Genomic DNA, 12,549 nt, shown 5'->3' with positions numbered 1-12,549 from the left:
ACATTTTCCCTCTAAGGTTATGGGAATCTGTACAAGACCAGTAATTGTTAAATAAAGCCTCCAAATACCTAAAGTACTTGGTAATAGGCTATGAATCTGTTCCTTGTTTACTTGTGATACAGTTTAATAGTTGTAGGTAAGAAAATGTAAGCACCGTTATAGTGAAGAGCTATTAATGTTTTAGATGGCTCAGTAATGGAAAGGACAAAATCTATTCATAAAAATGCATTTTTTAATTTTATAAGCATTAAACAGAAAAGAAAAAAAAACCTGCTCCATGTCCCTCCCCCTCATGCAAATAGCTCTCAAATGAGACTCTTCAAATTTTACGTTTTTTCCATTCTGGTTCATTCTTTGCTTCCTCGTCATCAGATTCAACTTGGGCAAACATGGTTTTGGGCTGAGTTCTAAAAGGAAAGTTAAAAAAGAAAAGGAAAATTTTAATCAGCAATATTTACTATATTAGGCTTTGCTTCTTTCCTCAAGTGGGAATAAATTTGGAGAACTGATCATGTCTCATCTATTAAACATAAATCATTAAACACCTTACAAAGAAAAGAATAATGGACATTTAATTATGTTCAGAAAGAGCCAAAGATTCTTTTGAAGGTTTTCCCTCTGTGACAGACTGTGTAACACGTCCTTCCCTTAAGTAAAACATAAATGTATTAAATTCAGTAGAACTACCCTTTACTTCCACCTAGGTAAACTGGGATCATGTGGAAGAATAAGTTGAACCTATACATAATTTTTATTTATAGCTTTGTAAGTTGTTCCTAGGCTTAAGTAGTCCACATACACTGAATTATTGTACATATACTAGGAGAATTTGAGGAATCAGTATTCTTGTCTAGTCAGTTTAAAATAATACCTAACACGTATACTAATACAATCCAGTAAAACAAAACCAAACAAGTAAACATTCCTTTCACTCCCAGGCCCAGACCAATGCATGAAAATGCCAGGTCTTTTAGGACAAATCACTGAACATGGTTGTAACACTGTCATACAGTGTCACTGCTGAAATACTGCCACAGTATATCAGGAAATCTTATGAGAACCTCCTGTGCTTTATAAACGTACCTGCCTCAATGACATTCCTTTCTATACTATTCATACAGAAAATAATTCCACATAAATCTAAATGGTTATAATATACGTTCCTTTTTCTCATGCTGCTGCTGATTTCTTTCTAAAAACAACTGTATTGCAATCTGAAGAAATAGCATAATATCTGCAGAATATATGACATATCTTGGCATACATCTTCATTTAGAGTTCAATTCACTATATCATGATAATTCCAGAATGATAAAGAAAACGACAATAACAATAATGCCTTTTATCTGGCAATGAAACTTCATATTACTTCAGGCTGTTTCTTTATTATTCTAGGGAAGAATAAACCATCCACAACTCAAGCTGATGTTCTCTGACATGAGTCATGTTTCCGAATTCCTCATGCATTAAATTGTTCACAATTCCTGTCTCTCCAGTTACCTCATACATCTACCTAGAGCCGGAGCTGTCCCCATACACAATTCAGTGGTTAAACTTTTTGTGTCACTTCAAGACACTATCATGACATCTACACACAGGTCATAGCTCTAACATTTCAATAAGCAGCTGCAGCTTTTCATAGAGCCTGAGTTGCTAAATTACTAGAAAGCAGGACTACTGGCTTCCAAATGCGTTGCAGCAAAGCAAATGATGCTTGTTACATATTTTATGTTCTGGCAAAGATGCAGGCCACTTAGTTATGGAGAAACTTGTTCAAGAATAAGTTTTTCTGGCTTTAAAAATTTTGTTGAGTTAGCTATTTAATTTCTAAGGGAAGAAAGGAACATGATCTTCTATGGCTATCTGGCAATGTTTCATAAGACACCAGATCACCAGCGTTGGTTGTAATGAGACTTAGGTACTAAAAAGCTGCAAGGCTGCTTTTTGGATACTAAATGAAAATGAAACTGAATGGCAGACCACAAGAAGAAAACCTAGAATTTAAAAGGGCTATTTTATCTAAGGGGTTACTTTTTAAAACTCTTCCTACTTCCAAAAGTATTTGTAATAGGTTGGTGGCTAACAGGAAAGGGCACAGAATCAATAGAACTATTTAATAACGATAGAAAAGGAACAATGGTTGCACAGGAGCCTGAGGAAATGTTTTGGTGGGATGGAAATGTTCTATAATCTTGATTGAAGCAGTGATTGCACAGATGTTGTGTTTGTCAAAACTTGAAATGGATGCACTTTATGTTATATTGTATGTAAATTGTGCCTCAAAAGAGTTGATTTGTAAAGAAAATCTGAACAAAACAAAACATGAATAGAAGCTCAAGAGCCAAGGAATGAAAAGATATGTAAGCATAAAACTACTGAATTTCCTAACAGTCAAAATAAAAGAAAATATTAGTTTTCAAAGGAGACTATTTTTTCTTTCCTGGCATGGAACTCAGAAAACTCACTGAATAAATGTTTCACATGAGAATAATTTAGACTGTCAGTCTAATCACTAGAACATAACAATTTCCTTTGACTTTACTAAGAATTTAAATTTAGGGGAAATCAAACTGGAAAGTGGGACACCTAAAATCATGGTCCTTCTTGTAAAACTCCAGGACATTTACTTTAACTCCTCTTTTGGACTAATCACTATGTTGCCAGCAAAACGGCCATATTACATACTGACACTTCAATTTCAAGTTGCCATGGTCTCTTTCCTCGAATCGCCATAATCGAGGCATAAATCCATGTTCAACTTTTTTCTCAGCATTTGTTTCCATCCCTCCATCCCTCTCTTCATTCCTTTTTTCTTTCCACTGGCCAGGTAGGGAACAGTTGAACTTAATAACTAGGTTCCTATCCATGTAAGATGTTGGCAAAATTGTATATCCATATGCAATGAATGAAGCTGGATCCTTACGCTATACCAGATAAAAAATTACCTTAAAGTGAGACAAAGCAGGGGCTGGGGATTTAGCTCAGCGGCAAAGCGCCTGCCTGGCAAGCGCAAGGTCGTGAGTTCGGTTCCCAGTACCGGAGAAAAACCAACAAAAAAAAAAAAAAAAAAGTGAGACAAAGCTCTAAGCATAAAAACCCAAACTACAAAACTCTTAGAAGAAAACAGAGAAACAGTTTGATATTAGTTTGATAATAGTTTCTTGGATATGACACTAAAACACATCCAACAAAAGAAAATGTATATAAACTGGATTAGATCAAAATTTAAAACTCCTACACATCAAAGGACACAGTAACACAGTAAAAATGGAATGGGAGGAAATATCTGCTAATTATATACCTGGTAAGGGATTACTATCTAGAATACAGAAAGAACTCCCATAACAATAACAACAGAAAAAAAACACCCACAACTCTATTAAAAATGCGCAAAGGACTTGAACAGACATCTCTCCAAATACAGTAAAAGTGCCAACAAACACATAAAAAGATGCCCAACATTACTAATTATTAATGAAATTCAGAACAAAACATACCGAAATATCACACCATAACCATTAGGATGGCTACTATTAAAAGTATGGCCAGAATGTGGAGAAAAATTGGTATCACTATACACTTTGGAAGGTAATATAAAACAGCACAGCCACTACCGGGATTCTTCAAAAAATTAAAAATAAAGTCACCACAATCCAGCAATTCTACTTCTGAACTTATACACAAAATAATTAAAAGCACAATTTTTTTTTTAAAAGACAGAGTCTCACTATGCAGCCCAGGATGGCTTTGAACTCATGGCAATCTTCCTGCCTCAGCCTCCTGAGTACTGGGATTACTGGCATGTGCCACCACACTCGGCTATGTGCAGAATCTTGAAAGGATATTTGCACACTCATGTTCATGGCACCATTATTCACAATAGCCAAAAGGTAGAAGCAACCCAAGTGTTTATTGATAGATGAATGGTAAGAAAAATGTGTACCTACATAAATGAAAATTGGTCAGCCTAAAAAAGGATGAAATTTTTTTAATTTTAAAGATAATAAAAAAATTAAAACAATACATAATTTCAAAACAAGATGATAGGAAATTAACAATGGTTACTATATTGCATGTTGTTATCGTCGAAATAGTTGCTCAGATTAAAAGGATGAAATTCTAACATATTGCAACATGACAAAACTTAAGGACATTTTGCTAAGTGAAATAAGCCACCCACAAAAAAGACAAATACTGTATGATTCCACTTCCATAAGATACCTACAGTAGTCAAACTAATAGAAACAGGGAATAGAGTAATATGTGCCAGCAACTGTGTGTATATGGGTATGGGGGGGGTTGTTATTTAATGGATATTATAGAGTTTTAGTTATACAGGATGAAGAGCTTTGGAGATCAGCTATAAAACAATGTGAAAAGATTTAATACTTCTTAAAACAATTAAGGTAATTCATTTTGTTATATCTACTTTACCAAGATCAAGCATTAAAAAAACAAAAAAAAAATAAAAAAACCTAAGCTCTTGAGTTTGGAAGTAAGGAAGAACAAAGCCTCTTCCTAGAACACAAAGATACCTTGGAGAACCCCAGTCCCTGACTGGGACAGTCCTACTGTAGTGTTTCTTAAACCATCCGTGACCAGACCAGTCTTTGTTTTCTTATTTCCACTCTCCTGTAGACAAATATACTTCTAGAAAAATATAACTAAAAGACTATACATGAAAGTTTTTCTTAGATTCAACAGGCACATCAAACTGCTATAAGACTTTCTATGCACTTTTCTCAGTTCCTGCAATGGCTGGTGGTCCACAGTGGACAGTACTATAGAGTGCTCCATCCCTTCCCTAATTTGGGAAGGCAAAGAGAAAAGCTGGGCTCTGAAACAAGGCTATGATGTAATGATCTGTTAACATAAAGACATAACAGGCTTCCTGTACTGTGAAAAAATATTTCTCTACAGAAGTCAGCCCCATATGAAGCGAGTAAAGATTTATAATGACTTGGACATACATTTTTTAAAAAATAAAGATTTGGTAATGAGTGAAGTTTGAGGTTGCACTCTTAGGCCTGTCTTTTAAGGAGTGACCTTTACTTCTTGAGTTAGGCATGGACAGATGACAGCAAATGTGGCCCATAGAAAACATTTTCTCTCACTCCAATCCATCCTGCTTTCCAAACCAACACTCTTAACGCGCAGCTGAGAACTTTTAATGAAAGCTCTATGTTGTGTGCTGAATAAAGACTAAGCTCTTTAAAAAAGATTACTCAGTTTTAGCCCACTGAACATCTCTACAGCGCCTCACAAATGCCAGTGTTTTGTAGGCACACAGTGAGAGTCACAGCTTTAAACCTTACCGCTGTTCTTTCTTTTCAGCAGTTTTTCATCCTTGGATTTAATTCTAGCAGTTACTCTTTTGAAAAAGTCTAGAAATCCACACATGAGAAAGATTTTAAAAATTCAATTCAGGACTATCTGGGACATTTTCATTGGATTTCTTTAGTAACCACTTTACCAAAATAATGAGGAACAGAGATGATTAGGCAAAGTTAAGAATAGAACTGGGAGATTTCTTCTCTGGGAAGTGGCCTAATTTTAATTTGCCCTTGGCATAGAAAACTAAGTCTACCATATCAAGAAAAAGTAAAATGACACATGCAGAAAGATAAAATGTTAAAGGATTTCAAAACATTTAAAGGCTGGCATAGAGACTCTTGCTTTTAAAACCAATAAGAAAGAGTAACAGTAGCCGTCAGTAAACCCTCTCAACCTATTTACATCACCACCAGCCACAAACATGGATTCTTTTCTGGGTTGCTTGAAGAAATGGAATTTGTAGGCTGATTTTTATATAGACTCTATTGGGAGCTTGTAAAGAAAGAATAGAATAAACCAAACCAAATAGATAACAAAGGCATGGTAGCAGATATATACGTGTGTGTGTGTGTGTGTGTGTGTGTGTGTGTATAAAATCATTATATATATTTTATCATTTTAGGGAAGCATTTCTACTACCCACCATTGATTAATTGTCTTCTGTAACCAAATCCTCCAGAATTCTATGCCTTATTTCTCAAGAAACATGAATTTATCAATTAGGGTTCATAGCTTCTTGGCAGATTTATCTCTATTGGCCCACACAAAGCTTATGAAGGAACTGACTTGAAGAAAATGGAGAGAAAGGGAATATTTCTTTTAGCCAAGTGTATAATCACTGTGGGTGCCCAACATGTTAATAGGGATATGGTTAACCTCACTGTGAACCAGCACAGTATCGACTTTATTGAAATCAGTTTTATCCAGACTGTTACTTTTACTGGTTTATGGCACACGCTTACCCATTTTTATAAGTGTTAATTTAAAACCTAAACTTAGAGAGAAGCTGATGTGAAACTTCTGTTTTTCAGCTTGATTAACTCATTTGGGGACCAGTAAATATTTTCACCTGACTATATATGTCAGCTTGTTTATTAGAGTTACAAAGGAAACTAGGTTAGATTTCAGTGTAGTTATTGCTATCGACCATTTAAAAAACTAGTCAGAAGAAGAAAGAAGGGTTTTTGTTTTGCTTTGTTTTTGCTCTAGTAAAATCTGCATTTGCTCATAGTGAATGTGATTTCACGAAGCAAAAGTAGAAGAAACTGAAGCAAATGTTTTTCTCAAATCTATAAATTCTGATTAGCTGATACTTTGTGCTGATTCATTTCCCCCTTATATTGTTTCAAAAAACTGATTCCCAAGGTTATTTCCAGCAACTGCGTGCTACTGAGACATGACAGAAACTGAGTTCTACCTTTAATGTTTCTATCCAGAGAAATTTTGTGTCAAGCAGACAGCGATGAGCCAAGATGCTCCATGCAAATCTTCTAAAAGGGCATTTTAGTGGTGCAGCATTTATGTGAGAGAAAGTGTTAACAGAACTGCCTTTCCTCCTCCAAGCTCTAAGCTAGACCTTCTACTGTCCTGCTCTAGCAGTTAAATAAAAGTGAAGTAATCATTCTTTGTCATTATAGTCCTTTTCTGATTTGACTCATTCAAGAAGCACAAAGTGAGTCCCAGGGTAATAGGACAAGCATGAGGGGAAATGGCTTGTATTATTTAATCATCAGTATTCAAGTATAAACCACAAGCTTTTTTGGCTCAGTGCCCATTGTTTATTATAAAGGAAAACCTCAAAGCCAAAGTCAATTACAACCATGACTTGACAATCTGACACACTTGTTAACCCTGTTAGAGTGAACATGGCCCAGATGAACTCTGACCTGAACATCACAATTGCAGAATTATTAGGGCTAAATAAAAGGCTTGACCAAAAGATTCCACTTGAAATGGTTCCTTCTTTCTGATGAGGAGCTAATCAAAGCCTTTTTAAAATATCAAGAACACGTAAGAAAATAAGAAGCAGTAAAATGTTCCTAGATAAAGAATTTTCTATTCTTCAGTACTTGAACACTTTTCTTGGGAAAATAAACACATATTAGACCCATAAATAGGACATATTAACTCACAGAGTTGTATGTGAGAGTTCAAAGACTGTCAGGGTAGAGACAAGGACATATGTGAAATCTGTAGAAATTGTAGGAACAGAAAAAAAAGGATAAGAAAAAAGCCAGAAAGAACCCTATAAAATCACCATTAGTTACCTTATTATCAACTGGGTAAACAAGTTAGAATGATTAAAAAAAAAAAAACTTTGAAAAATACAGGCTGAGCAGAGCATGGTGGTGCACACCTGTAATGCCAGAACTCAGAAGGCTGAGGCAGGAGGATCACAGCAAGTTCAAGGCCAGCCTGAACTGCATAGCGAGACCTTGTCTCAAAAAAAAGGAAAGAAAAGAAAAACACAGGCTGGAGACAGGCAGATAATATCAAAGTCCAAGTTCCTATTTATAAAATCTGTAACTGTGTGCCACCATTTCAATTTAAAATATACATGAAGCTGGACACTGCTGTGGTCCTATGCTCTTACTTCACAGACAAGGAAATAGCCTTAGCAAAGGTAACAGACTCACTAGGTAGGGACATGACTGAACTAAATGCAGGATTTGTGATTCTTCATGTTCCCTTTGCTGTACCATGCCACTCACATAATGATCTTCTTAGCTTCATTATTACTCAACTTTTCTAATAACTACTAGTAGCTGCATTATGATGAGAAACAGTTCTCCATAATAATTAAAAAATCATAGACTTGACTTCAAAGCACAGATCTTTTGTCAAATTATAAGCTTCATTTTCATCTTTCATTTTCACTTTCATATAAAATGAAGAAAATACCACTTACCTCAGGTGGCTGCTAAAAGGATTACATTGAAATATAAATATATATATATTTTTTTTAAATAAACCCGACATAGTGTAAGTACAAAAAGCATCATTCTTACTATATACCTTGCTTTAAATATCGTGTTTTTCATTTCATACTGCAGATGTATTTTCAAAAAGTTATATATAGGATGTATTTGGTGAAATAATTCACATGTTAAACACAATATTGCTACTTGTGCTGGGTGTGGTGGCAGGAGGATCAACATGAGTTCGACGCCAGCCTGAACTACATAGTGAGCCCCTGTCTCAAAAAACAAAAACAAAACAAAGAAACAAAAGAGTGTTACTTGCTATTTAAAAAATCCTGGGAGGAATTATTTTGTTATGGAGATAATTGACTATAAACATCTATAACTGAAATTAATCTATAAGTGTAAATTTTCTTAAGGGGGAATCTTTCTTGGCTTGTTTTACATAACTGCTTGTGTATTACTATCACATGTCTGAGTCTAAAATAATCACTGTGGACACTGCTTAAAATACAGATTCTCTGCCATAATCCCACAGCATTTGAGCTGGTTTGTACTGATGTCTCCCTCCCCTGTTACACACACAGCCACTGTGATGAAGAAGTTCAGGGGCCACTCAAAGAAACACTGGCTTTACACAGGAATATGGTGACAGTGACAATCACTCACTTAAATATAACTCAGGGAATAAAAAGGTAACGTTCCCTCTGTGGGTTTATTTCTCTTCTTAACACAATCTTATATAGTCTTCCCTTGCTCAGAGTGACCTCTTTAAACATTGTCAACTAATTCAACACGACTTTAAGTGGATGCTTTATAGGTGAGAATGATATTTTAATACATACAGACAATCATATACATCCATATATCCTGTGTCAGGCAAGACACAGACACTGAAAATTAAATTGACTGAAACAGCAATAATGGCAGCTTATCTGGCAAGAAAAGTGGTCATGGTTGACAGAGCTGTCAGCCTGGCAGGCTGCTGGCTGGGATCCAGGCTCCCACACACATCTATCCCGGTCTGATGTGTAAGCTAATAGCATTCTGGATCTATATCCTGCCCACTCCCCAGCCAGCTCCCTTCCCCTCCCTCTAGCAGCATCTTTTAACAAGAAACTGTAACTGAATCTGTTCATGTGTGGCTGAACAAGAATCCTCTATGATCCTGCTGTGTTTGAAAACTTTCATTGCTATTATTACATTGCTAGTGCCTGGAATGAAACTAAACATTCCTCTGATAAATGTAAAGTGTTCCAAGACTCTTCATTATCATCACCACAGAATACAGGTGATACATGTCATTTGTGGAATGTCTAATTGTGGTTAAAGCAAGATACAGTAAATAAATATTCATTTCATCACTGACAGAAGCCAATTGCAGTGAAGAAAAACAACCAGACACACCTTCTCAATTACAGTGACCTTTATGAAAAGATCCTTTTAAACATTAGCTTCCTTTCAAACACTCTGCCACTTGGCAGTAAATAGAATACCCTAGCAGGTGAGCACAGGAGAAATAGCACTGTGATCCTGGCTAACGAATTACATGCCACAGACTGTGCCATGAACTTAGTATGCAATAAATGTAAGGTGATGAAACTGGGTGGAAAGAAAGAGACGGGAGCGAAATGCAGCAGCACAAAGGTGTGTGCTAACAGCCCACACAGTCCTCTGGAAAGCCCATCGAAGTAGGGATCAAGAGAATAGAGGTGTTCTCTAGTTTCAGTCACTGTTCACTGCAGATCTCTAAGCTTCAGTCTCTTTACAAGTAAGGTATAGAAAAGACAATAGCCATCCTGCCTACTTACAGAGCTACTATTAAGCTAGCACATTATTCAATTATAAATATGTCACCTATAGCAAAGAAAAATATTTTTAGGCAATAGTCATCAATGAACAAAGCTACCTTTGGCTTCAACTAATTCTATTTAAATGAATTTGAAAGTGTGGACAAATGACTGCAGAAGAAAATATTAATTATTGAGCAGTACTGGAAAAGTGAGAAAATCCAAATAGATTATTGCCATGAGATGGTACAAGAGTGGGGCTGGGGATTTAGCTCAGCGGCACAGCACCTGCCTGGCAAGCTCATGGTCATGAGTTCAATTCCCAATACTGGAGAAAAACCAAAAACCAAAAAAAAAAAAAAAAAAAAAAAAAGGAGATGGTACAAGAGAGAGAAACTAAAGAATTATTATTCACCCTCTACTTCATGGAAGTTTTAAAGGTGAATTAAATCGCATCTTTGAAAAACTTAGTATGTTTCATGGTATTGAAACAGTTTGAAGGCATACTTAGAAAATAAAATACAAAACTTTTAGGAAGCCATGCTAACACTGAACAAAGAATAAATGACAAGCCTGTGAGGGTCACACTGAAGATGCCAGAATGACTCAGAATTAGTAATTCTAGTAATAAAATTCATCATTTTCATAGATCAAAGTAGAAAAACCATCTGATCATACAAATAAAGGAATTCAGTAACACGTCGCATCTACGTTGGATGCACATGCCTCTGGCCTTTGTAGGGTTTTCTCCCCATGGAATGCTCCCCTGCGTATCTGCATGTTTCGCTCCTCATTTCATTCAGTCATAGACCACGTCCATACACATTCTGCCTTGACCACCATTTCTAAAACAGCACCATTTCCTCTTCCTGGTTATTCTGTATCTCCTAATCCCTATATGAGCTTTCTTCTTAGCACTTACTATCATCTCACATTTATAGATTTATATATCATTTGCCTCTTTTAGAATATAAGCTCTATAATAACAGCTACTATATCTACAATCTAGAACAGCATTTGACACAAATAGGTGTTCAATAAATCTTCATTGAATGAATAAAAATAAAAAGAGATTCTTCCTTAACCTCTTATAGGTATGTTTTCAAAAGTTAACATGTTTTTTACGAGGAAACACCATTAGATTGAAATATGAAACTCTGACTTCTCATCTATAAAAAGAGAAAGTTCATATGGTTTAATCTAATAAAATTGCTCTTGTTAAAGTCCAAAATGAGAAAAGGATGTACACTATCACTGTTATAATTTGCTGTAATTCTGACAGTAGGCAATCTAATTAGATAGAAAAAATAGTAGGCATAAAAACTGGCAAGAAGGAGGAAACATCTTTACTTGCATATGATGCAATTTTATACTTGTAAACACAAGAAAATCACACAAATTTATTTATTTATTTTCCCCCCCAGTACCGGGAATCAAACTCATGACTTCACACTTGCCAGGCAGGCGCTGTGCCGCTGAGCTAAATCCCCAGCCCTGGACAAAATTATTTAAAACAATGCAAAAACACAGTAAACAGCTGGATACAAAATTAATATACTATATATATATATATATATATATATATATATATATATATATACATATATAATACATATATATGTAGCCTCATACAGTTTCCATATACAAAAGAGTTATAAATTCAGCTGAAAAAGATCCTATTTACAAAAGCATAAAAAGATAAAACAAGTAGAAATAAACTGAAAAAGAAATGTGAAATATCTACATGAAAAAATTTAAAATACTACTAAAGGATACAGTGGTGTGACTAAATATGAAGATATGTCCTGTTTTTGAAAGACTCACTACTATAAAATTCTATGTAAGTTAACACATACATGTAACTCAATTCCATAAAAATAGCACCAATAATTTTCTATGGGGACACGATTACATAATTTACAGTAATTCATGGAGACACGTAAGTGAGAAAAGTTCAGATATGGAGTATATAGTAAGAGTGACCAGCCCTTCAGCAATAAAAACTGGTACTGATATTTGAACTAACTAAACACAGAGCTTGGAAACTGAAGAAAAAAATCATATGAAAATATACTGTGCATAACAAGGATGTCATTTTCAATTCAATGAGGAAAACTACATTATTCAGCAATGTTACAGCAATTAGCTAACCAATGGGGAAAAAAAAGTATATCTGATGACATTAAAATAATTTTTCACACAGAAAAAATATAAATGGGGCAAAAACAAAAATGACTAGGAGAAATATATCTAAATTGTAGAATGAAGGAACTAGAAGTTAAATGAAAAGTAAGCTTTTAAAATTCCACTGTCTGCCCTTTGATATTGCTGACACACAAAGGGTTAATTTCCTTAATTTAAGGAAGTATTAGGCCAGGTATGGTGGCACAAGTTTTTAAATCCAGGTACTCAGAAGGTTGAGGTATGAGGATAGAAAGTTTGAGGCCAACTTGAACAATTCACTGAGATCTGTCTCAAAATAAAATAAAATAAAAAGGGCTAGG

The 12,549-nt window shown here is 35.1% G+C and overlaps 1 protein-coding gene across 2 annotated transcripts in view; it reads right to left on the bottom strand.

The window, feature by feature from the left end:
* Nucleotides 1-212: 212 nt before the first annotated feature.
* Wdr70 (WD repeat domain 70) overlaps nt 213-12,549 on the bottom strand; it is a 281,725-nt gene continuing 269,388 nt past the window's right edge. For both annotated transcript variants that reach the window (XM_013514960.1, XM_013514961.1), the window contains one exon: nt 213-407. In XM_013514960.1, the coding sequence (XP_013370414.1) occupies nt 320-407 (88 nt within the window). In that variant the 3' untranslated portion in view covers nt 213-319. The remainder of the gene's footprint in view (nt 408-12,549) is intronic.

The sequence above is a fragment of the Chinchilla lanigera genome, unplaced genomic scaffold (assembly GCF_000276665.1).
Source record: "Chinchilla lanigera isolate Chin_1 unplaced genomic scaffold, ChiLan1.0 scaffold00025, whole genome shotgun sequence".
Taxonomy (NCBI): Eukaryota; Metazoa; Chordata; class Mammalia; order Rodentia; family Chinchillidae; genus Chinchilla; species Chinchilla lanigera.
The sequence above is the reverse complement of the archived record's forward strand: the minus strand, read 5'-3'. Positions and strand labels throughout refer to the sequence as shown.